Raw genomic sequence first — 26,316 nt, forward strand, 5'->3', positions numbered from 1 at the left:
GCACCAGTTGCCGGCCTCGCGGCCGCTGTGGAAAGCGATGCGTCAGATTACGATCTCTAAAGTATCTGTTGACGTAGGACTGTAAGAGATAGCGCTGCAGTGGGCTGTGTGTGTTCGTGACAACTAGCAGAAGTCCGGCACTTGTGATTAAAAGCAGGAAACCTTATAACTTTATGCAGTGCGATGTGGCTGTATGTACGTATTCTGCATACACACATAAACAAATTTATAATATTTTTAATAAAAAGAATAATCATTATTAGGGTATCAAATAATAACAACATTTTTTAGAATGAAATAACTGAGTTTATTATTGAATTCAGAATTTAACATTTTTCACATTATATATAAATATGAGTTTACAGATATAAGATTGGTTTTTAACCAAAAATATGAAATTCCACATCTTTTTAGATAATTTTTTTTAACAATTTTAGATAATTAAGAAATATATATAAGCATTCTCTTCAGATAAATTATATATATAATTTTAAAGCTAATGCAGAGGTACTACCCTATCTTACAAAGTAACTAATATCGCTAATGAAGTTCCACCAGAAAAACAAAGCACTTTTAATTGATACCAAACCTATTTGTTTCAAGTCAATGGCTCTAAACATTTTCGAAAAGAACAACAACAAATTGAATATATATTTTTTTCCAAGTAAGTCGATTTAAAGATTTTCAACTACAAGAACAAGGTGAACATATATATTTTTCTTTAAAGTGGACGTCTAGAAACATTTTCCGCTAGAACAAGCAACTGAACATATAGAAAGAATTTAATTAGTGGAACTCATACACTTAAAAACTAGTTCTGACTGGATGGCTAGCGGTAGGTGAAACTTACAAACTAAAATCTAAGCTCTATAATGACTAGAAGTGATGCATATATTACGTGAGAAAATTTTATTATTTTTTTTTGTTCATACAGAAGTTAATTGGCTAAATTTATAGCCTTTTCATATATATATATATATTAATAATGGTCAGCAATATGTAGATATAAAGACTTTTTAAATAAGTTTCTTTTTTTTTAATTTTATTTATTATGATCTTCTTTGAAAAAATAATGATTATATTTACATACACACACACTTAACACAAGTTCGCGCTCATTCGCACACTCAGACATGCACGGAAGCACGCAAACTGATACACGCAACAAAACACTCTCATCAACTATTTACACTATGATAAAAGAGCCATACTATTTCCACGCATAGCCCACATTTGTAACATTCACACGCTCATTCCCTCTCTATCACTCAACCAGAGTACCCCACCCCTACTTTCGTTTCAAGTAAATAGTGTGGGTATGGGAGGGTTCCCACCCCATCCTCACAAATGACTCTTTTATCGTCATGAGGAGACAGTCCGACTTTAGACTGCAGCACAGTGTACACCTCGTGAGCTCGTGATCGAATGCTAGTTTGTTGAACCATGTGTGGATGAGCGCCTTCAACGCTACGACCGTACAGGCACTGCAAGTAGTCCTCGACCGTAAGCGCACGAGACGCGATCCGTCTAACACCCTTTGCCCGTCTCAGAGTGCTCCCGTCTACTGTGCGATATGCATACATTTTCGATCTCAGTCCCACAAACTCTACAATTGGTAAACCATTCGACTCGTCTTTCATGAGACCGATAACCTTCTTGTTCTGTGGAACAATACCATAAGGATTATTGACCTCATAAGAAGAGGTATCGAATTCTTTACCATTGCACCTAATTACCTCATATGGATCACAGTTCTTGATCCAGTAGATAAAGCTGTCTGTATCCATATAAAGTAATTTTGGATCTACGAAATGAGGTTTCGCAAACTCATAGTGGAATCGGTACATGTAGAATTTGGAGATATCGAGTATACACATCCCCAAATAGATGGGTTTCATAAACTCTACTGCAGTCTTCGACATCTCCACAGCAACAAAGTTTTCATTGAAGATGGTGGCACGCTTAAAATTTGGCCTGGCTATACATTTTCTCACGCCGTAACGCCCTTCCCATGCGGTTCTAATAACAATATCGCGTTCATTTCTTACATTTTGCATAGTTTTCCCGAAAATGGAATTATTCATTAATTTATAAAAGTCTTTTTCAAAATCATTACTCGCGACCGCCCTCTTTTCGGTATTTAGTTCAATATACTCCTTCAACCAGGGGGATTGCTTGAAGGAGATTGCCCGGGTGATTTTAATGAGCTCCATTCCTAATCTGAGACACTGCTGGAGGTTACGATAATGAATAATATACCTCTGCTTATCCCCAACAGTGGCCATCAGTTTAGGGATGGTGCTTCCTCGTGGAATTTGTTGCTCTGGACATAACGGTAAGTCGCTTGTCTCTCCATGCAAATTATTAGGGTACGCGATGTCTGCCTCAAGCACATACCCTACATCAGAATCGGCCGCAAGACCCATTATCTGTCCACCTAATCCCTTCAATTCGTCTTCAGGCACCCATTGGAACCCGGCAACCGGCAGCGGTTGCTTCATAGCATGCCCATATAAATTGTTAACATCTAAGTACAAAATGTAACTAGAATCAAGGGATGCGTTGTACTCGACACCCATCCGCGGATTATTTGCCCTGGCGTGTCTGTGAACACATTGACAAAGTCCGCCGCGGATCCCTCGCTCAAAAAATAGAAGCATTGAAGCATCAGTCAAAAGTTCAATGTTGCAATCCGTTTTTTTGAGCATAGCGTCCCAGGACAACCCAGGTGCCGTGTAATAAAAGGCAGGGTCCAGAGAGTACGTGGTCATACATACACTCCGGAACTTTTCGAAAACATCTGCAAGCAAACGAACGTCCGTGTCCATGTATAACTTTGCATATTCTCCCAAATTGGGGATGTTGAATTCCTGCCAGACATTAACGGCATGCTCATAATCTGTGATAGTTATGGTATCGCCAGTGAGAGTACTGGTAAAAGAAGTTATGTCGGGAAGGCTGGTTTCATTGAGTTTTGCCATACTATCAAGATACTCGTACGGGAAAACTCCTTTCCTCGTCGCAAGTTGAAACTTTTCCTCATCGGTAAATGCAGATCGAGTGATATGCATATCATTCCGAGGTAAAGTCTCAACCAGTTTCTGAAGCGAAGTTTGCATAAATCGTAGAGAGTCAAGGAAGCGGAGCGTAATTTTCGGCGTCATTCGTTTTGAAAAAGAAATGTACTTTTCAACACTTTCAGGCAGGACATTGACCTGATCCTTCTTCATACCGAACTTAGCCAAGTGCTCAACGAGAAAATGAGCGTCATACCCGCTCAGATTATGAAAAAAGACGGGTATGTGTGTAGGTAATTGATACTTCAAGTTGCATGCTTTGTGGGCTGCACCGTGGAACTTACCCGTAAGATGACAATGGTCTCTACGAGGAGTCTCCGCTTTTCTATCTAAGACCAGCCCGCAAATATGACAATTAACAGCCTTTTCATACAAGTCATCATTTTCCTTTGATTTGGTCATGGGAATATTGATGCTGTAGAGCTTGTGAACTTGCCAAGAAAGTTTTTCAAGCTCTGTGAGAAGCCAAACCGCCGGGTCGTTCTCTACATAAAACTGATAGCTATTAAGTTTACAATCATATGCGCATACAACTTGGAACGCAGCCGCATAAGGTACGTGTTTTTGTGTGAAGGTTGTGTGTGAGGCTAAGGGGTTCCCTTCACAACGAGTAATAGGAGCCAGCAAGCATTCAAAATCGGCGTACACAACAAAAGGACAACGCTGCTGGTGGTGAGCATTTTTGAATTTAATGAAGTTATTTTCCTCAGTGGGCATAACAACACGTACCGGGTCCTTGCATGCACAATCTAATAGATGTGTTGCTAATAACTCTTGAGATGAAAAATAATTCAAACACCTTATACAAATATGTTGTTTATGATCATTTTTACTTAACTGGGAGGAAATGAGTCGGGACATGTCTTTGATCCAGACGTAGTGATAATTATCACGTTCGGAGAAGAGCAGCATGTTGACATGCAACTCTCGCTCACCTGCAAATTTTGAGAAATGGAGGGGGCCTACTACTGTATGCTTGTTCTGCTCATCTGACTTGCTTTTCTTCTCCAGGCCATAAACGTGGACCGATATTGCGGTATTCTGAGCCTCAAACTTAGGTATGTCCTGGATTCTTAAAGGGAACTCTATTCCGTCAAAGTTATACTGTCTCTTAATATCTTTGACTTTGTAACTGCTGGGACGCTCGGGATGATGTTTGTAATTGTAATTTCTCTCGCAAGCCAGGACTGACCATGCAAAACACGCATTATCATACTTATTTTGAACATTAATGCATGCTTGCTTTTTCTCAATATCTATAGGGACCCTCCATTCATTAGATCATAGACATGTATATGGATGTCGAGGTGTGGTATACTGCTGAGCGCTTTAGCGGATCCACGTACTTCCATCTCGGAAAATCGGGCCATAATAGCGCTCAAGGTGGATTCTCGATACCACTCAGCAATCGATGTGCTCCGAGAAATAACGCCATTGTCACCCCATATATAATGCAGAGTAGCCGTCTCCGCGTCACCTTGATGTTTAGGGGGGTGACTCAGTTCACAGCATAACACAGCACTGCATTTAAAGGCGTTAAATTCCGGATCTTCTAAGAGTTTGAGGAGCTCGGTCTCCAAGACGGGGAGGCACGCCTCCAAAAACCTTACAGGATCGCGATACCTCCCGCCTGGATTCTCAATTCTGGTGAAAGAGATTCGCCCCTCAAACGCTCTAGCAACTGCTGAGTATTCTAAGGGAGTCATTACGCCGTTATTCTGATCGAATTCGTTATCGATAGGACGGGGGAGAGAACTACCGCTAGCCATAAGGAAATTACTGTTATTACTGTTGCTACAACTAGGAGTCCACCCGATAGATGAATGGGCTGGTGATGGGTGATCGTAATCATCATCATTTGCGGGGAGAGGTATACGTCTCGGAACGTATACCTTGCGTGGGCGGCGGCGGCGAGCTGCTGCTTCTAGAGGAGGAGGGGGTGACAGCCGGTTTGAAGGGCCAGGCTGTGGCGACGGCGGACGGGCTGCGCTGCTGCCTCTACCTGCCGGTGGCGTCGGGGCTCGGTGTTGTTGTTTTTCGCAGCCAAACGGTTGCGACAGCGCTGGGGGAGGAGCTGGCGCGTGTTCTTCATCCGCCTCCCGCGAAGCCCTTATAGGGGCTACGCAAGGCGCGGCGTGTCTTTGCGGTTCGGTGCGCCCGAATCCCGCCCACGCAACCACCGCTCTAGGAACACGGCCTACGCCGTGTGATATACCTGTAAGATAAATAAGGAAAAAAATTAATTTAGTGATTTATATTTAAAAGAGCGATAAATAATAACAATAAGAGTAGATAATGGTGGTTATGTGAAGGAATGTTAATGTTCAAAATTATTCACCTTCTCCGCTCTGACTCCATGGTTTGAGCAACTCATTGCCAAAATCAAGTAGATCCTCAAACCACTCAGGTAGGTTGATCTCCTCCTCAAACGGGTCAGGCAGGTTGGTCTCCTCCTCCTCCTCTAAAGACTGAGTGTCCTGTGTGGCGGACGCCGTTTGAACGCTACCGCCGCCTCCTTGAACGTTTTGGGCGGTAGAACCGAATGCTGAATTAGGCGCATCTACAAAGAAAAGACAGGCTTATGAGGACTAAATGTATACAATCAGGAAACGGGTATATATTAGATGAAATTATTTAAGTTTAAGAAGTATGATTGTATTATAAATGTACTTACATTCGAGCTGCGCTTGAGCCCTTTCCATCTCGATCTGATTGTCTAGATCAGCCATGATTTGCTGGAAGAAATCTAGAAAGATGGAGAAGACTGAATATAATATCGCATATGGAAAGGGAAGTGTGCTTTCAGTTAAGTGATAGAGAAATAAGCGGACCAGCAAATTTAAAAAAGAAAAGGAAAGAAATGAAATATTTACAAAGAGCACTGCACAACGAATATAACAGATACACAACACGTGGAAGCTCTATCTTTATAGCGGATACGGTAAATTAATTATAACACATACAACATGTGGAAAGTCATTCTTTACATAGAGATGGCCAAAACGGATATAAGACTAAACATACATACACAAACATAGAATCCGTTAAAAGATTTAGTAAACTTTACAGAGAGAGATCGAAAACGGGTATAACGCGTAACATACAACACGTGGATGAACAATATTTATAGAGAGCAGTACAAAACAAATGTAACACTTAAAATAAAAGATTCAGACATCCAAGTTAGAGGTAAAAAAAAAAGGGCGTGGATAAGCAATTTTTATAGAGAGAGAGATTCAAAAGGGTAAAAAACGTAAGCCGGAACACACACAGAACAAGTGGAGGAGCGATCTTTATAGAGAGCATTATAAAAGATATGTAGCACTCATACACAGAGTTAAAGGGTGTAGATATCAGAATACTGAAAATGTACTTACCAGGGAATGGAACTTCGTCCACATGAGCACGTTTGCTGCTGCTGCTGCTGCTCTCACTGGCGGTTCGTAATCGTTTCATTTTTACACGTTTAATTACGAAGACGTGACAAGTATTGGATGAATGAAGTATACGAGCAGTGTGAGAGTGGGGTAGGGCGTGCATTGATTTATATAGGTCCTGGCTAGCGCGTGTATGTATGCGCGGGGTTGTGACATAGAGAGAGATGGCGCTTAGTCTCTCTCTCTCTCACACCCCGCTACGGTAATAAAGACTAGAGAGGCAACACGTGCCGGATACACTGCGTGCGACCTTGTTGTTGTCGAATAACGATGCTTTGGAATGGTTGCGGTGTTATCAAAACAGTTCATAATGTCTCTGACGTCAAGGCCGCCATCATGGATAATGGTATTTTGGAATGGGACCGGCCTTGTTACAATACTATTCTGTGCCTTCTCGCATCATTGGTCTGGTGCTAGCAGCAGCTGGATTAGGCAGTTACCGTCCTACGCATACTCCGTCATTATCAACACAACACGGACGTCTGCGTTTCGCATGATATCGTTTCTGGGGAGTATGGACTGCAGATGAACGGCGTTGCATTGTGTTCAGGGATGAATTTCGGTTCTGCGCTATCCTGGGTGACCACCGGAGGCGAGTGCCGAGACGACCTAGTGAGAGGTCTCACTCTTGCACTCTTTTGGAGAGGCACAGTGATGTTACTCCTGGAACCATGGTGTTGTGGTGACTCACTGGGTGTAACTTCAGGTCATGGCTGTCAGTGATTGATGGGACTCTGGCGGCACCGTGGTTCGTCACGGACATCCTACATTCTCATGTGATAGCTCTCATGCGACAGTATCGTGGTGACATTTTTCAATAGGACAATGTTCGTCCACACATGACTTTTGTCTCTATGACCTGTCTGCGTGATGATGAAGTACTCCCGTGGGCAGGAAGATCCCCAGATCTGTCACCAACACAACATCTGTGAGTCCAGCTCGGACGTCAACTCTGATCCAGTGCAAGTATCTGGTATATCAAAGACCTGTTGCAACAGTTCAGGGCCAGCTAGCCGCAGGGTAGGACACAACGGCTATGAGACCTACTCCCCAGCTGAACCGGTACATGCATCCAGGTCAGGAGAGGGTACAACGTCATACTGCTAAGTGGTCTCACACTGACAATTTCTGTGTAAAGTTGACTCTGCTCTGTAATCACAGAAATGGCGTCATATAATTTCTCAACCCGTGAAGTTTCACTTAGTTTCCTTCTTTAAATGAAACAACAAGTTTACTGTTACCAGTTACTGTTTATTTACCTCCACGGCGCGTTTCAAAGGTTTAAACCTCCTTCATCAGGTGGATTTACATTAGTTAGTATGACATTTGTGTGTGTGTTGCGTTACGATTTTTTGTAGGAAGTTGGGGCACTGTCTCCAGTGGCCACAGGGTCCTTTCACAGTCGCAACACATCACATGTATACCGTCGTATACGTGACCACAGGAGACAATGCGACAAGTTACTCCAAAAAATCGTAACACAACACACACACAAATATCATATTAACAAATGTAAATCCACCTGATGATGGAGGTTTAAACCTTTGAAACGCGTCGTGGAGATAAATAAACAGTAACTGGTAACAGTAAACATGTTGTTTCATTTAATGTCAATAACAGTCACGGTAAAGCCTAACCTAAAATGTTCGCATTTTAAAAAAATAATTTCCTTCTTCCTTTCTTTTTCTTTTTTTCTTTTTGGTCAGGTAATGTAATTTATCGTTCTCAAGCAATCACTTTGCGAAGTCTCGGTTATCAGAAAGAATGAACGTGCGGCGAACGTATGTCGAGAATTTTGTTGTCCCGTGTGACGCTCTGTTTGCGTATTCCGTCCAACATTTTATATCATACTGGAGTTTCTGTAGCCGTCGAAGCTTTGCCACGAGTGCTAAAACGGGCTCATTAACAGCCCGAGCACGTATCGAGCACCCCAGCAAGGCGAAGGCCTGGCCGTGCCGGGAAGGTCGTGACAGTGGCGGCGGCGGCAGCTGAACTTCCAAGGAAACGCGGGCCCGCACGTGAGCCAACTTAGCGCCCCGGTCGTTGCGCTGCTGCCACTGTCGCGACTCGCTCACCGCACTCCTGCACTCGCCGTTTCAGGAAAACTAAGACTGACGCCTTGGTGCGACTGTATTCTAAAGGGAACGCTTATAAAAACTGCCCTCTGTTCTTTACATTTTCCCATTCGCAACTATTTGAGGCTCCGGGTTTTTCCAACGCCGACCAATTGAATTTGCACACCATTTCTGCAAAGACACAACCACCGCCTTCGAAAAGAGAAGGAGTGATGGGTTTCGCCGTTCTTGATTGTCTTGTTTAGGCTGTTTAAGGTGATTTATTAGTGTAATTTTGTATTCTGCGCTATCATAGTACGAGTATTTATACGCCAAGCGACCATAAAACGGCACAGGTTGTCGGACAGATGCACGCTACCGTCGACTTATTTTACTGATGTCAAACTTGTAGAATTACACTACTGGCCATTAAAATTGCTACACCAAGAAGAAATGCAGATGATAAATGGGTATTCATTGGACAAATATATTATACTAGAACTGACATGTGATTACATTTTCGCGCAATTTGGGTGCATAGATCCTGAGAAAACAGTATCCAGAACAACCACCTCTGGCCGTAATAACGGCCTTGATACGCCTGGGCATTGAGTCAAACAGAGCTTGGATGGCGTATACAGGTACAGCTGCCCATGCAGCTTCAACACGATACCACAGTTCGTCAAGAGTAGTGACTAGCTTATTGTGACGAGCCAGTTGCTCGGCCACCATTGACCAGACGTTTTCAATTGGTGAGAGATCTGGAGAATGTGCTGGCCAGGGCAGCAATCGAACATTTTCTGCAACCATAAAGGCCCGCACAGGACCTGCAACATGCGGTCGTGCATTATCTTGCTGAAATGTAGGGTTTCGCAGGGATCGAATGAAGGGTAGAGCCACGGGTCGTAACACATCTGAAATGTAACGTCCACTGTTCAAAGTGCCGTCAATGCGAACAAGATGTGACCGAGACGTGTAACCAATGTCACCCCATACCATCACTCCGGGTGATACGCCAGTATGGCGATGACGAATACACGCTTCCAATGTCCGTTCACCGCGATGTCGCCAAACACGGATGCGACCATCATGATGCTGTAAACATAACCTGGATTCATCCGAAAAAATGACGTTTTGCCATTCGTGCACCCAGGTTCGTCGCTGAGTACACCATCGCAGGCGCTCCTGTCTGTGATGCAGCGTCAAGGGTAACCGGAGCCATGTCTCCGAGCTGATAGTCCATGCTGCTGCAAACGTCGTCGAACTGTTCGTGCATATGGTTGTTGTCTTGCAAACGTCCCCATCTGTTGACTCACGCCACGCGGATAAGATGCGTGTCATCTCGACTGCTAGTGATACGAGGCCGTTGGGATCCAGCACGGTGTCCCGTATTACCCTCCTGAACCCACAATTCCATATTCTGCTAACAGTCATTGGATCTCGACTAACGCGAGCAGCAGTGTCGCGATACGATAAACCGCAATCGTGATAGGCTACAATCCGACCTTTATCAAAGTCGGAAACGTGGTACGCATTTCTCCTCCTTACACGAGGCATGACAAGAACGTTTCACCAGGCAACGCCGGTCAACTGCTGTTTGTGTATGAGAAATCGGTTGGAAACTTCCCTCATGTCAGCACGTTGTAGGTGTCGCCACCACCGCCAGCCTTGTGTGAATGCTCTGAAAAGTTGATCATTTGCATATCACAGCATCTTCTTCCTGTCGGTTAAATTTCGCGTCTGTAGCACTACATCTTCGTGGTGTAGCAATTTTAATGGCCAGTAGTGTACTAAATATTTTTGATGCTTGTGCATTTCTAGGGAACGTAAATCTCATGCACGGTAGGGGTCTTCTGTGATGAGTCCCGCTTCGAACTGAGCCTCGATGACCAGCGAAGACGTGTCTGGAGACGCCCCGAACAGCGGTGGTAAATCTCACCCACAAAAATCTTGTGAAGCATCCGTAAATCTCATCTACAAAAGTCTTATGAAATCCTGCTCGCTTTGTTCGTCCATGAGATTCAGAGCGACCAGACTGGCACCGTTAATTTAAAATTTTCTTGTGTGCTATTGCTGTTCCTAGCATGTGTGACTAGTATTGGGTTCATAGCAAGGACGTTCATGCCGTTATCTGTCACGGTATTGACATTTTGTATTTCTGATATGCACTATAAGACAACAAAAAAAAGCACTACGGACCAATGTTGCAAATTGGTGACAAACTAATATTCATAAGGTATCGGTGGAAAATGCAAAATTGTAAACTTCAATGGCCCATGGACCAATATGGCCGCTCGGTTAGAGGCGCCATGTCACTGACTGCGCGTTCCCTCCCGCCGGAGGTTCGAGTCCTCCCTCGGGCATGGGTGTGCGTGTTGTTCTTAGCATAAGTTAGTTTAAGTAGTATGAAAGTCTAGGGACCGATGACCTAAGCAGTTTGGTCCCTTAAAAATTCACACAAATTTGTATATTTGGACCAATATGTGACGCTGCAGCGCAATTTCACAGCTCAACTGGCAAGGATAGTAAACAGGGGACATGTCGATACAGGGCATAAACTGTTTGTGAATTTCGCGTACTTAGTTGGACAGTAATTATGCTTCGTAAAGGCACGTGAACAATATATGCAGATGTCACAGTTTTACAGAGAACGTGAAGTTGGGCTGAAAGAAGCCGGACGCAGTAACTGGCGAATTGCTCGGCATTTAAATAGAAGCGATGCCTCTATTCGACAGTGTGGCAGGAACAGGTGTGCGATGGCCGAACACGGCAACAAGAAGAAAACGATCGACCCAGAGAAACGACAGAGCGAGAGCACCGAGCAGTCGCCAGAGAGGCACTCAGAGACCCGGATTCATCATTACCATTGATCCGACGTGCAACTGAAGCTCAAGTAACCACAAGGACCATTAATAGGCACCTCACAGAAAGGGAGCTGAGTTTACGGCGCCGCTTGCACCGAGTACCATTGCCTCTGTATGCCAACAAGCCTCTTTGCAGTGGCGCCGGGCACATTCGACATGGAATCTCATTGACAAGAGAAGAAATTGTCTTCAGTGGTGAGTCCCGCTTCGAATTGAGTCTCAATGACCAGAGAAGACGTGTCTATAGACGCCCCAACAGCGGTGGTCTTCCAGCCTGAATGTCGCCGGCCATTATTTGGAAATACGGGACCATCTATAGCAATAAATTTAATTTCACTACTAATTATTGGACAAATACTTCTATTAATCCTAGAATCAGCAGTAGCTATAATTCAAGCTTACGTTTTCTCAATTTTAAGAGCTTTATATTCTAGAGAATTATACTAAACCTATGTTAACAACTCACTCAAATCACCCATTCCGCCATTTCAGTTCATAGCAGGACCCCTTTGCTTGTCTTCCGCGGCATCCTTAAAGTACAGCGGTGCGTCGACGACCTGTTTTGTTGCCCTTCTTGGCAAGCCATCCTGGGCTTACATTTTAGCAAGATAATGCTCCCCAGCACAACGCGAGAGTTTCTGCTGCTTGTCTTCGGGCTTGCCAAACCCTACCTTGGCCAACAACGTCGCCGGATCTACATCTACAAGTTACTCCGTAAGCCACCACACTGTGCGTCCCGGAGGGCACACTGTACCACTAGTAATCATTTCCTTTATTGTTCCGCTCGCAAATGACTGTATATATGCCTCCTTATGAGCCCTGATTTTTCGTGTCTTATCTTCGTGGTCCTTACGCACAGTGTATGTTGGCCGCATCAGAATCGTTAGGTAGTCAACTTCAAATGCCGGTTCTCTAAATTTTCTCAGTAGTGTTCCTGAAGCATCTCCGTGGCACTTACGCATTACTTACCGTTAACAAATCTAGCAGCCCGCCTCTGAATTGCCTCGATATCTTCCTTCAATCCGACCTGGTACGGATCCCAAACACTCGAACAGTACTCAAGAATAGGTCACACCAGCGTCCTGTATGCGGTCTCCCTTACAGGCGAACCACGCTCTCCTAAAATTCTCCCAGTGAGCCGAAGTCGACCATTCGCCTTCCCTACCACAGTTCTCACATGCTCGTTCCATCTCATATCTCTTTGCAATGTTACCCCCACATATTTAAAGGACTTGACCCTGTCAAGCAGGATACTAGTAATACTGTGAGCTTTATCTTTCTACCTATCCGCATTACCTTAGATTTTTCCACATTTAGGACTAGCTGCCATTCATCACACCAACTTGTATTTTTCTACAGCCACTCAACTTCGACACCTTACCGTACACCCAGCATACACCATTTATGCATACAGAGAACAACAGCGGCCCTATCACACTTCCCTGAGGCACTCCTGACGATACCCTTGTCTCTGATGAACACTCACCGTCGAGAACAACCTACTGGGTTCTATTATTTAATAAGTCTTCGAGTCAGTCACATATCTCTGAACTTATTACATACACTCGTACCTTCGCTAACAGCCTGCAATGGGGCGTAGTGCCAAATGCTACCCGGAAATCTAGAAATATGGAATCTGCTACTGCCCTTCACCCGTAGTTCAGTCCGCCCCCGGTAGCTGAGTGGTCAGCGCGACAGACTGTCAATCCTAAGGGACCGGGTTCGATTCCCGGCTGGGTCGGGGATTATCTCCGCTCAAGGACTGGGTGTTGTGTTGTCCTAATCATCGTCATTTCATCCCCATCGACGCGCAAGTCGCCGAAGTGGCGTCAAATCGAAAGGCTTGCACCAGGCGAGCGGTATACCCGACGGGAGGCCCTAGTCACACGACATTATTATTATCCATAGTTCACAGAATTAAGAGAAAAGGGCAAGCTGAGTTTTGCATGAGCGAAGCTTTCTAAAGCTAAGGCAATTCGTGGACATAAGCTTCTAAATCTCAAGAAAATTTCTTATATTCGATCTGAGAACATGTTCAAGGATTCTGCAGCAAACAGAAGTCAGGAATATTGGTCTGTAATTTTGCGGGTCCGTTCTTTTACCCTTCTTATGTATTTTTCCAGTTTCTTGAGGCTTCGTGCTGGCCATGAGATTCACGATAAAAGCAAGCTAGCAAAGGGCCAATGCCGAAGAGTACTATTTGTAATACAGAACTGGGATTCCATCCCGACCTGGTTATTTATTTACTTTCAAACCTCTCTGTTGTTCCTCTACGCCAGGGACGCTTATTACTAGGTCGTCCATGCGGGAATCTGTCCGGTGATCAAATGACGGTGTGTTCGTACAAATCTCCTGTGTGAACGATTTCTTGAACGTAAAATTTAAACCTTCGGCTTTCGTTTTGCTATCTTCAACTGCCACACCATACTGGTAAACAAGGGTCTGAATGGAAGCCTTAGACCCACTTAGCGATTTTACGTACGACTAGAATTTTCTCGTGTTCTCTGACAGATCTTTTGCTACGGTGTGGTAGTTGTATGCATCGCGCATAGATCTTTTCACAGACACGCGAATCTCTACTAACCTTCGCTTGTCGTCATTTGTGCGACCCTTTTTGAACCTAGAGTGCACAGCCTCTGCTTCCCCAGCATCTTACGAAATTTTTTATTAAACTATGGTGGGTCTTTTCAATCGTCTATCCAGTTACTAGGCACGTAGCTCTCTAACTTAAACAACCCACAATTGCGTGTCATAAGTATTCCGCTACCGAAGTGGCTACGAGGGCGTGATGAAAAGTAATGCCTTCGGATTTTTTAATTGAACACTTCTAAAGCTTTTTACATAAAATAAAATTTACTAACATTCACATCTTTATTCTTAATTTCTACGTATTTATTTCTCAACATAGTAATCCTGGCGACGAACCCGTTTCTCCCAGCGAGAGACTAGTTTGTTGCTATCGTTACTATAGAATATTCAAGGAAATTCAGGAATACAGAAATCCTAGTCACGTAGGAATGAAATAAATGGGATGTTCTAGGAAGCTAAGGCAAAATGGCTGCATGGAAAAAGTGAATAAATCGAAAAAGAAATGATTGTTGGAAAGACCGACTCAGGATGTAGAAAAGGTTAAACAAGCTTCGTTAAATAAATTCAGAGGAGAGAGCTGACAGGTAGAAAAAGTACATCGAAGGTCTCTATGGGGGGAGGGGGGAGGACATGTCTGATGACGTGATAGAAGAAGGGAGGAGATATGGGATCCAATACTAGAGTCAAAATTTAAAAGAGCTGTAGAAGATTTAAGACCAAATAAGGCAAAAGGGATAGACAACATTCCATCGGAATTTTTAAAATCATTGTTGAGGAGGCAACAAAACAACTATTCACGTTGGTGTTTACAATAAGGCTCTCGGGAAAACATTATCCACAAAATTCCGAAGATTGAAAGAGCTGACAAGTGCGAGAGTTATTGCACAGTCACTTCATCAGCACATGCATCCAAGTTGCTGTCAAGAATAATATACAGAAGAATGGAAAAGGAAACTGAGTACCTATTAGATGACAAACAGTTTAACTTTAGAAAAGCTAAAAGCACCAGACAGGCTGTATTGACGTTGCAGTTGAGAATGGAAGCCAAATTAAAGAAAAATCAGGACACATTTATAAGATCTGGGGACCTGGAAAAAGCGTTCCACAATGTCAGATGATCAAAGACGTTCGAAATTCTGACGGAAATAGGGGTAAGACGGCTAATACACAACATGTACCAAGCCAAGAGGGTAAAATTAGAGTGAAAGACCAAGAACGAAGTGCTCGGATTAAAAAGGATGTAAAGCAGGAATGTAGTATTTCTCCCCTACTGTTCGATCTATACATCGAAGAAACAACGATGGAAGTGAAAGAAAGGCTCAATAGTTGGATTAAAATTCAAGATAAAAGGATACCTGTGATAAGATCCGCGGAAGACATTGCTATCCTCAGTGAAAGCGAAGAAGAATTACAGGATCTGTTGAAAGGAATGGGCAGTTCAATGAGCACAGTATAGGAATTGAGCGCAAATCGAAGAAAGGTGAAAGTAAGGAATGAGAATCAGAAGCACATTAAGTTAAGGAATTCTGCTACTTAGGCAGAAAAATAGTCCACGACGGACGAAGCAGGTACATAAAAAGCAGACTAGCAATGGCAAAAAGGGCAATCCTGGCCCAGCAGCTAAGTCTACTGGTATCAAACAAAGTCCTCAGTATGAGGGAGAGATTTCTGAGAATGTACGTTTTGAGCATAGTATTGTACAGTATTGATAAAATGACTGTCGGAAAATGGAAACAGAAGAGAATCAAAGAATTGTGAGGTGTGGTGCTACAGAAGAACGTTGAAAATTAGGTGGAGTGATAACGTAAGGAATGAGGAGGTTACTCGCTGAATCTACGAGGAAAGGAATATACCGAAAACACTGATAAGAAGAAGAGATAGGAAGGGACTGATGACAAAGAAAGAAAGTTTTTGACTTTGTTGACGGAGGCACAACCTCGCCACTGCTTGCACCGTTTCACCACTGTCAAAATGAAGTTCTCAAAAAGTTCTTTAAAAGCTTTGGCAACCGATATTCGGAACAGCGTAAAAATTCGGCGTACTTTTCAGCAAGCTCTCGTACTTTCTGCTTGTAGTATCTTTTCTCATAGTTATCAACTGCAAAACGTGGCAGGTACATTTATTTCACAACCTGATTCCTATAAGGTTTACTTGACTTGAGCCTCTGACACTGAAAGTAGAATACATCCGCATTTAAAAATATTAACCGAAGTATGAGTATATTTTCTTCACTAATGAGGATACAATAAAAAATAAATCAAATTTGATCTTATTTGAATCTTCCTTCACTTCTTGGCAGAACTTCGTAGTTATAAATAAAAGCAGAGCAATGTGTATGTTCTACAGAATCAATTTATACCGTTAACCGGTTTCCGGCTTACCACTCCATCATCTGTCTTTAACTCTTGGCGTCAATGAGGGTATAATATTGGTGAACAACATAAAACGAGGAACACATCGAAAGTGAGATACAAACACAGAGTAAATGTCACTTTTGACAGCGCCGTGGTAATGTAATTAAAAATGCTAAAATTGAGTAAATAAGTATAAAGGTAACAAAAAACATTGACACTAAACGTCGAAAATTTTCTGCCTATGTTACAATTTAAATTAAATTAATAACTACAGTAAAATAAAATTACTATAAATTGTTACATTAGCACTGCTTTTTCGATGTTTAGTGTCATTATTTACCTTCTTTCCTCCCCTTATATTTATTTACTCCCCAACATTTTTAACTACATTACTATCAAAGATAACATTATTCTGTGTTCGTATCTTGCTACTGATGTGTGAAGTCTATAAGTGTTCATCCCGAATATTGTACTCTCTTTGACGGCGATTGTCAGGTTAAAGTTTAGTGCCGGCCTTGTAAGCCGAAAAAGGACATAGACAATATTGTGCTTTTCGCTCTGTAAAACAAATATAATCTATTGTGCATAAATAAGGGGGAAAGACCGTTACTGATAGCCAGTAGGATTGGTGATCAACTATTCAAAACAGTAAAAAGTCTGGCATGAACATCGTAGTGCTTTACTAAGCGAGGTCCCGTTAGAAGGGGTAGGCCCTTGTTTCCCTCCAACTTGGAAACTCACTTACCCAACCGCTTTAGGTGGACTAACAGTTTTAAAATGATTCAAATGGCTCTGAGCACTATGGGACTTAACTTCTGAGGTCATCAGTCCCCTAGAACTTAGAACTACTAAAACCTAAGCAACCTAAGGACATCACGCACATCCATGCCCGAAGCAGGAGTCGAACCTGCGACCGTAGCGGTCGCGCGGTTCCAGACTGTAGCGCCTAGAACCGTTCGGCCACTCCGGCCGGCACTAACAGTTTGATATGAACTCTGAACCGCTGTGCAGCATGGGACCTTTCACATATCACTGCCAGAAGTGAAAAAAAGATGTAAGTGGCACTGCTAGCCGACAGGAATTTAAACCCTGCACCTCTAGATTTGTAGCCTAGTACCTGTCCAGTGACCTATCGAAAGATACTGAAAACAGTAACTGCCCTAAAATATCTAAGAATATACAGTGAGATGACAAAAGTCATGGAAGACCGCATAACATCGTGTCGAACCTCCTTTTTCCCGGCGTATTGCAGCAACTTTACGTGGCTGGACTCAACAAATCGTTCGAAATCCCCTGCAGAAATACTGAGCCATGCTGCCTCTATGACCGTCCATAATTACGAAAATGTTGTCGATGCAGGATTTTGTGCACGAACTGACCTCTCGATCATGCCTCACAAATGTTCGATGGGTTTCATTTCGAGCAATCTGGGTGGTCAAATCATTCCCTCGATCGGTCCACGATGTTCTTCAAACAAATCACGAACGATTGTGGCCTGGTGACATGACATCGTTGATTGGGAACATTAAATCCATGAATGGCTACAAATGGTCTCCAAGTAGCCGAACATAACCGTTTCCAGTCCATGATCGGTCCAGTTGGACCAGAGGGGACAGTGCATTTCAAGTAAACACGGCTCACACCACTGTAGAGCTACCATGAGCTTGCACAGAGCCTTTTTGAAAATTTTTGTCCATGGCTCCGTGGGTTTGCACCACACTCGAACCCTACCATTATCTGACGAGGCCACGGCTTTCCAGTCGTCCAGGGTCCAACCGATATGGTCACGAGCCCAGAAGAGGCGCTGCAGGCGATGTCGTGCTGTTAGCAAAGGCACGGCGTTGGTCGTCTGCTTCCATAACCCATTAACGCCAAATTTCGACTCACTGCCCTAATGGATACTTTCGCTGTACGTTCCACATTGATTTATGCGGTTATTTCGTGCAGTGTTGCTTGTCTGTGAGAACTGAAAACTCTGCGCAAACGCCGCTGCTCTCGATCGTTAGATGAAGGTTGTCTACCACTGCGTTGTCCGTGGTGAGAGAGAATGCCTGAAATTTGGTACTCTCGGCACGCTCTTGGCACCGTGGATCTCAGAATGTTGAATTCTCTAACGATTCCCGAAATGGAATGTCCCATGCCTCTAGCTCCAACCACCATTCTACGTTCAAAGTTTGTTAATTGCCATAGTGCGGCCATAATCACGTCGGAATCCTTTTCACGTGGATCACCTGAGTACGAATGATAGCTCCGCCAACTGACTGCCCCTTTATATCCTGTATAGGCGATACTATCGCCATTTGTATATGTGCATGTCGCTATCCCATAACTTTTGTCACCTCAGTGCACGTTCTGAGGGCCTTTATTGATAAGAGGAGAGAAAAATAAATATTGAAGAGGCAGATGCTAGAGACAGAATCTTAAGATGACGTTATTCGGCCACGAGAGAGGTAGATTACAAAGTCGTTGTTTAAACGACTCTTGGACATTTCTCGTCATATTGAACGCTTACCAATCAGGGTTAATACAACATATTCTAAGAAGACCGGCGTGTTACGTCATAGTTTCGTTTAGCGAGCGCTAGAGCAACACAGAGATGCTTAACAAACTCCAGTAGCATATTCAACAACAGAGATGTTGTGAATCACGAAGGGATTTACGCTTAAAATTGCGAAAGTGAATGTTCCAAGGATTGAGACAAAATATTACTTCCTGTCTCGCATAACGAATATGACGGTAACTCATACGAAGGCTAACCGATGGCCGCTCTTCCAAGTATTCGCGAACAGAACAGCAAAGGAGGAGATATGATAGTGTTACCAGAGCTACTCTCCCACACACACCGTAAAGATGGCTTGCGCAGTGAAGATGCAAATGTAGACTTTGCCTTTACGTTGAATCATGGAATCTCAATGATTTATTGACGTCACGTCAGGGATTATCTTATGCAGCAGGAGTACGCTAGCGATTTGATGATGTCCGTATTTGCTAATCGTAACTTTTGCTCAATCTTCGCGTATTCTCACCGCTCATGTACGCAAAACAGGATCGAATGATGACTACAAGCCTCTTAATTAAATTTTTGCTTATAACTTTGTAACGTACTTTCCAGAATTTCGTGAAGTTTAGATGCAAATGGAATCCGTTAAGGCCTTCGAGCTACAGAATTCCTACACGGTCGTCAGTTTTTCAGTGTTCCCTTGTGTGTTGTCTGTATATCAGATTTTTGCACCCCAAATTCCACCCTCCTTAATAACATGAGACATTCTTTGCCATACATCTTTAGTTAATGGGCTTTGGGTTGATCTCTACGCAGCAGAGACAGCAAGAAAATCAATAATTTTAACCTCGTATACCAAATGCTAGAAACAACACAGGGAAGGCACAAGAAATGCAGACTAACCCTTATAACCATGGAAAGTCAACCGCATGAAGTCACTAGCAGCCGTGATTTTCGGTGAACTATGAGCATTGGCTGCGCCTGACCTCACCGAAGCGCGGCGGACAGCCCAGTGACCAATGCTCTCTCTGCTCCATTGATCCCCCCCCCCCCCCCTCTCACACCTCCACCACTCTCTGAACAACACTGTTCTGTTGCGACAACAGAAGAGATTCCACCTGGAAATACTCCACTCTCATCGAAGCGGGAATAGGATCGCACAGTTTCTGCGCAGAGAAGTGACAAGCGACCACTAGATGTTAAATAGATAGCTCTCACCTTTCTACACAGTTTATGGGGAAAGAAAGCAATCTCCATTTCATCGAGTGGAGTTAGTAGTGTGTTTGATGCCGTACGACTCGAAAGGAGGGAAAGATAGGTTGGAATTAAAGTCCGCAGGACGACGACATAAAAGCGAAACACGTTTTGTTATTGGTGAAGCATGAGAAAGAAAACCGCCCGTGGCCCTTTCAATAAAACGTTCCCGATATTCACCTTTAGCAATTTCGGAACATCACGATAAACCTAATTCTGGGTAGTCTGACGGTCGTATGAACTCTTATTCTCCCGTAATGCAAATGTCCAGTGCGTTGACCAGTACGACGTCTCGCTCAGAGTAATTGGTTTTCCTTCGTGAAAACTCGTGGGCGATGAAATGTTGGTGAAATGGGTGCCATGTTCAAATGGGACATCTGCAAATTGCTGACAATGTCCTTCGCAAAGTAGTTGGGTACGGTTGATCCTGCAACTAACTACAATAATGTACAGGCTTTCTTTCTTTTATAACAGCTTCTACTGTGCAGTATTTACTAAACGGCAGAATTTCACTGTGATGGAATCGCTGCAGAAGAAACCTGCAACAGCAGACTTGTACAGTAATCCGGAAATCTCTTATATTTCAAGGAAATGCTGTTTGATGCAGACGAACAGACAATGACTGAAATCTGCGCGTCTCAGAATGATTTCAGAAACATACAGGAAATGCTTTTACCTAATTGTCGAATATTAATAACATTACTCTATAAGTTTATAAGAGTTAAAAGTTCTTAAAAAACAGAATTCGAGTCAATTATAATGTTTGGGCTCAGAACCCGAAAATGAAGCCTAAATTTACTGAGTGACTCTCATCTTTAGAAAATATCTGTTTTCTGCATTCCATAAGCAAAGATAAAGCAAGTATGAAGTATTTTAAGAGTTCATCTTGGTATCCCACCTCTGGTACTGCGTTGCAGCATCATCCCGTTTCACCACCCAGCACCAAATACTTGACAGGGCAGCACTCAATCTCCCTCCACACCTCTACTCTGTCAATGAAAGAGACTTTTGAAAGCGCTCACCAAGCTCACGGCTCTTGTCCTCAATTTGGCGGGTGGAATGCCAGCTGTTATTGTAAAAACTGCATTTTAGTGACAACTGTTGCTTTTTCCTACGTGGAGCCTCATTTTACTCGTAGGGGGGACGACGATACAGAAATGTGAGTCAGTAGCATGTTTGGTGGGTTCCCTTCAAATCATAGCTAGACCATATTATATTCGACCTTTCCCATTCATTAGTGCATAAGTTTAGACAAACACGAAGTAAAACATATACATGCTACGCATTTCTTGTTTTGGTCCACAACCTTACGACAAAATACAAGAAATGTACTTCCTTGAATCAGAAGTCATTTCACTGCAAATATAGCTCACATTACATTCATTATTAACACATTTATGTAACATTGTTATATGTGTTATATGTACCTGTCAATACAAACATATGTAGTAGACCGCCGTATGTGAGTACATCACAACACAATTCGCTCTACATTTCGACATTTATCAAAACCCGGTCATTTTATTGCAACAGTTCTTAAGAACTGGAGACCTCTATCTCACAACGATGCTACTGACTGCGTGATGAAAACATGGAGTGCATGTGTGATGAAACCATGCTGTGAGAATTACGTTATGCTCAAGCAATGGTACCAACTGCTAATAGAGCAAATGCGACATTTAGTGCAAAAGTGTTATTTCCGGTAATGGCTTCATATAGAAAGTTAAAGCCATTTTGCAAATCTAAACGTCAAATCGAATTTAGCGATACCAGATTAAAATGTTTAGTTGATTTCATGTCCATTTTGTGCATGGAATAGTGTAAGAATTTTCATAACTGTTCTTGTGTATTGAATTGACACATGGCAGTATCATACAATAACAATAATAATAATACACTTAACCAGAGTAAGGACCTTAAAATAATGTTCGGTAACAAGGAAATAACGAGGTGCCTTGAACGGCAAGCATGGTAGCACGGAATTGTACAAGACACAGAATGAAACTCCTCTGTACCCGCCACACTACTAGAAACCCCGACAAGATCAGATTGTTGCACAGACACGATGTACAGTTAACGATATATTACGTCTCTGAATGATGATTAGCGCGTCTGTTTTCAGTCATTTATATCAACGAACTATTCTTTAAATTTTCTCTGCTGCTGTTTGCGTATCATGAGCCGTCCACGCTTTCATACGCACCTTCACATTCTTTTGTAAATATGACTCCTTCAAACAAGGTTCCATCCTTTGATGCGTTATTTATGCACGGTATACGGTCATCTAGACACAGTTTCGTTGTACAAACCCACACAAACTCCTTCTACCTAGCGTGGAACTTTCTACAGCGGCAACTGCAGGTTTCGCCATCTGTTCGGTATACAAGCTGTAAGTTAACAATTTATTGATTCGCTTTCGATATTCATCTATTACACTGTCACAGGAGTCTCAAATTTTAGTTACAGAATTCCTAATTCCTACCAGTGTATTGCAATTTATTGTGTTCAGCTTCAAATCATAGATTCCTTTGCAACTGGACAGACAAGTCAGCTCACAGGCCAGAAGAATGCATCGACATAGTACATCGAATAGTACCGTGTATAATACAGCGCTGTACTGCTAAAAGTCAACTGTGTATTTGTGACTGCTTTACTTTATCAACGTTCTGACACTATTACTAGAAACAAAACATTACTGCAATCAAACTGAATGTTCGGTAGACGAAAACAAAAACTAACCTAAAAGGGCATCAGTAGATTTAACGTCGCCATGAGCACCTTGTACAGAAACCAGATGGCAGTTATAAGAGTCGAGGCGCATGAAAGGGAAGCAGTGGTTGGGAAAGGAGTGAGACAGGGTTGTAGCCTCTCCCCGATGTTATTCAATCTGTATATTGAGCAAGCAGTAAAGGAAACAAATGAAAAATTCGGAGTAGGTATTAAAATTCATGGAGAAGAAGTAAAAAGTTTGAGGTTCGCCGATGACATTGTAATTCTGTCAGAGACAGCAAAGGACTTGGAAGAGCAGTTGAATGGAATGGACAGTGTCTTGAACGTAGGATATAAGATGAACATCAACAAAAGCAAAACGAGGATAATGGAATGTAGTCAAATTAAATCGGGTGATGCTGAGGGGATTAATGAGGAGGTATTGAATAGGATTGGGGAGAAGAGAAGTTTGTGGCACAACTTGACTAGAAGAAGGGATCGGTTGGTAGGACATGTTTTGAGGCATCAAGGGATCACAAATTTAGCATTGGAGGGCAGCGTGGAGGGTAAAAATCGTAGAGGGAGACCAAGAGATGAATACACTAAGCAGATTCAGAAGGATGTAGGTTGCAGTAGGTACTGGGAGATGAAGAAGCTTGCACAGGATAGAGTAGCATGGAGAGCTGCATCAAACCAGTCTCAGGACTGAAGACCACAACAACAACAACAACATGAGCACCTTCGATCAGCTGCAAAATTTCACTTTACGTAAACAACGGGTTTCAGTGCAACAGCGCCAAAATCTGATTTGATTTTACTGAATGAACAGTGAAATGAGGCTTACAGTGAAAGTTAGTAGCTGTTACCAGTACTGAATAGATCTTCGTGAGTAAGTAAATTACATAATATAACTTTGTGAAATTTTCGTCATCTCGAAGCAGAAAAAATTCAGCACCTCTGGTTCTACAGCGGCGGTTTTCCGGAAGATGGTGCTTAATCAGTAGTTAATGTCATATTTGCCGTCGTTCACTGGTTAGAACAGCAACAACATATTTTGCAGGTGCATGGGCTTTTTGGATACCTTCAGATAGAAGAGCCATCGAGCATCTACTTTTCGAAGGAAATAGATCAAGAGAAGTTGTCGGCCGAATGTGAATTACTATATGAAAAAGATTTTAATAACAGAACGTCTTTGTAGCATGGATGTGTTCCGTCCGGTCCAGATCGCAAGAATATGGTGGACAATACATGAACAGCAGTTCACTATCATGCTCCTCAAATTGCTGTAGCACGGTTCTGTCCTTGTGAGACTGAAAGTTATCCTGCTAGAAAATTCCATCATCGACGGAGAGGAAATACGGCATTAAGAGATGCAGGTGTTCCGCAGTAATGTTTAGGTGGTCAACACCTGGCTGGTGCCTTAGATTCCTACCACAGGTCCCGTGATGAGAGCGAGAGTCGTCCAAACGTCAATCTCAACACAGCCCCCAGCTAGAATCCCGAGAAGTTTTCGTTAGCTATATTGGACGCTTTAGGTGGGCAACCAGCGGCCATGTCACACGGAAGTTAAGGGACCCTCACGCGTGCAATGTTATAATCAATACATCAATCTAATGGCTGTCTAAGAGTGAATATTGTCTTATTGTCAATACTAGAAGTATTGGCGAACAATATCAATGCCAAGCAAAATATTCTCATTAATACCAGTGTGTGCTGAGCATATGAGGGCGAGTACTATCAGTCCGACAACTGCCCATGCTGTTGTTCGCATTTTTAAGTTTGTCTTCTGTAGAACACAGCCGACATATGCCATTTCAAGATATTTAAGCTTCTTAAAACGAACAAAGAAATGATAGCTTAATTTATTTAGCGGTACGGAAACATCCTGTGCCAGTGCAGTTAGTCATCAGAAGTATTTTTGGACAAATATTTAAAAACACGCTTCTTAATATTTTTTATGGATATTAACACCCTAAATTTCAAACACTCAAATGACCTGCATGTCGCCAACAAACGCAAAGTTACTCCTTATTGCTTGTCGCAGAGGATTGCCTATCTATCTCACTGCCGTATTTTGTTTCTATTCTTTCTGGTGATAACATTAATAAATAATTCTTGTCCGTTGTGGACATTTAGAGAAGTGCAGTTGTTGAAACTTAAGGTAATTTATAATGATTTAGCTAAAATTAGTTACAAATGGTTCAAATTACTCTGAGTACTATGCGACTTAACTTCTGAGGTCATCAGTCGCCTAGAACTTAGAACTAATTAAACCTAACTAACCTAAGGATGTTACACACACCCATGCCCGAGGCAGGATTCGAACCTGCGACCGTAGCGGTCGCTCGGTTCCAGACTGTAGCGCCTAGAACCGCACGGCCACTCCGGCCGGCAAAGGTAGTTACACTCATAGGCTTTTTTTCACGATGGGCTTTCAAAATGCCTCGCCTTCAGATGTTTATATTTATTTATGTGTACTTGAACATTGTTTCTTCACTAACGGTGTTGCAAAATTTTGTAACGGAATTCTTAAGACGACTATTGTGAAACGTCGTAAGTAAATAAACAATGCCCTGACGGGAAGATAAATATAATCGTTTTAAAATGGGGTGGGCTCAGAAACACTTGTTTTGAGACATAATTTGTTGGCGTGGCCTGTCGGGGAAACGGTGCCATCCATATCGCTGCTTTACCCCGTAAACGTTAACGACACGAACGCTATACATAGTTTGGACTTTATGCGGTAGGGCCGCTGCTGTCGCGTCACGCAGCCCGCGTGAATCGGGCTGGCAGGTCATCAATGATTGCCTATGCCTGCTTTAGGCAGAAGAGGAAAAGGACTTAGAAGCCAATGGACACACAATTCCTGTTTAATAAAGAGCTCTAAAATATTTGTTCGTATTGAAAAAAAAAGATTTCATTACAATCACACACCCTTTACAAATTTTTATAATTCATAACGAAGTCATATTATGGGAAAACTGTAGTCGATAGAAAAAACTGAAGTTATATGTGGACACTATTCGACCTTGAGATTGAGCTATTACCTAGCAAAAAGTAATAAAAAAATAATTTTTCATTGGTTTGTGTTATGAGATGTAGCACATGGCAACTTTGATGCTTTGCGGATCTTTCCATGAAAAACTTTAATACTTTTTTTCCCGAAAGGAAAGTTGTGTCGGAAACTAAAACAATGTTTATGAACAATGAAACGTACCTGCAAGTGACAGATGACTATTTCCATCCTACTTGTGTCTTGCGAATACACTTTTACATTAAATTCGGCAGAACAAACGAAATACGCACAGTGAACTCGAAGTCATATCTACGGTCCACACGCACACCATGTTACCAATATCCATTACGAGGTAGCCAGTGAAGCAGCCGTAATACGCAATTCCTGCAGTGCTCATTCACACACGCAGTAAAACATTTCGAGGCGTAGAAAGCCACACAAGAGGGAGAACTGATCGAACAT

General features: G+C 42.7%; 3 protein-coding genes across 5 annotated transcripts in view; 1 reads left to right on the top strand and 2 right to left on the bottom strand.

The window, feature by feature from the left end:
• Positions 1–26,316, top strand: part of LOC126475134 (BTB/POZ domain-containing protein 1-like) — a 472,458-nt gene that overhangs the window by 382,334 nt on the left and 63,808 nt on the right. The gene's annotated exons all lie outside the window — the stretch shown is intronic.
• LOC126475135 (uncharacterized) overlaps positions 1–26,316 on the bottom strand; it is a 74,352-nt gene that overhangs the window by 47,766 nt on the left and 270 nt on the right. The gene's annotated exons all lie outside the window — the stretch shown is intronic.
• LOC126475133 (uncharacterized) lies at positions 995–26,186 on the bottom strand. 2 transcript variants are annotated; one of them, XM_050102728.1, is made up of 4 exons: positions 26,056–26,186; positions 5,752–5,823; positions 5,416–5,637; positions 995–5,292 (listed from the first exon to the last, which is right to left on the bottom strand). In XM_050102728.1, the coding sequence occupies exons 2-4, from the start codon at positions 5,804–5,806 to the stop codon at positions 4,334–4,336; spliced, it is 1,236 nt and encodes a 411-aa protein (XP_049958685.1). In that variant the 5' UTR covers positions 5,807–5,823; positions 26,056–26,186; the 3' UTR covers positions 995–4,333. The 2 variants fall into 2 exon arrangements, with proteins under 2 accessions (XP_049958685.1, XP_049958684.1); XM_050102727.1 differs by lacking the exons at positions 5,752–5,823; positions 26,056–26,186 and having other exon boundaries at positions 5,416–5,529.

The sequence above is a fragment of the Schistocerca serialis genome, chromosome 4 (assembly GCF_023864345.2).
Source record: "Schistocerca serialis cubense isolate TAMUIC-IGC-003099 chromosome 4, iqSchSeri2.2, whole genome shotgun sequence".
In the NCBI taxonomy this organism is placed as follows: Eukaryota; Metazoa; Arthropoda; class Insecta; order Orthoptera; family Acrididae; genus Schistocerca; species Schistocerca serialis.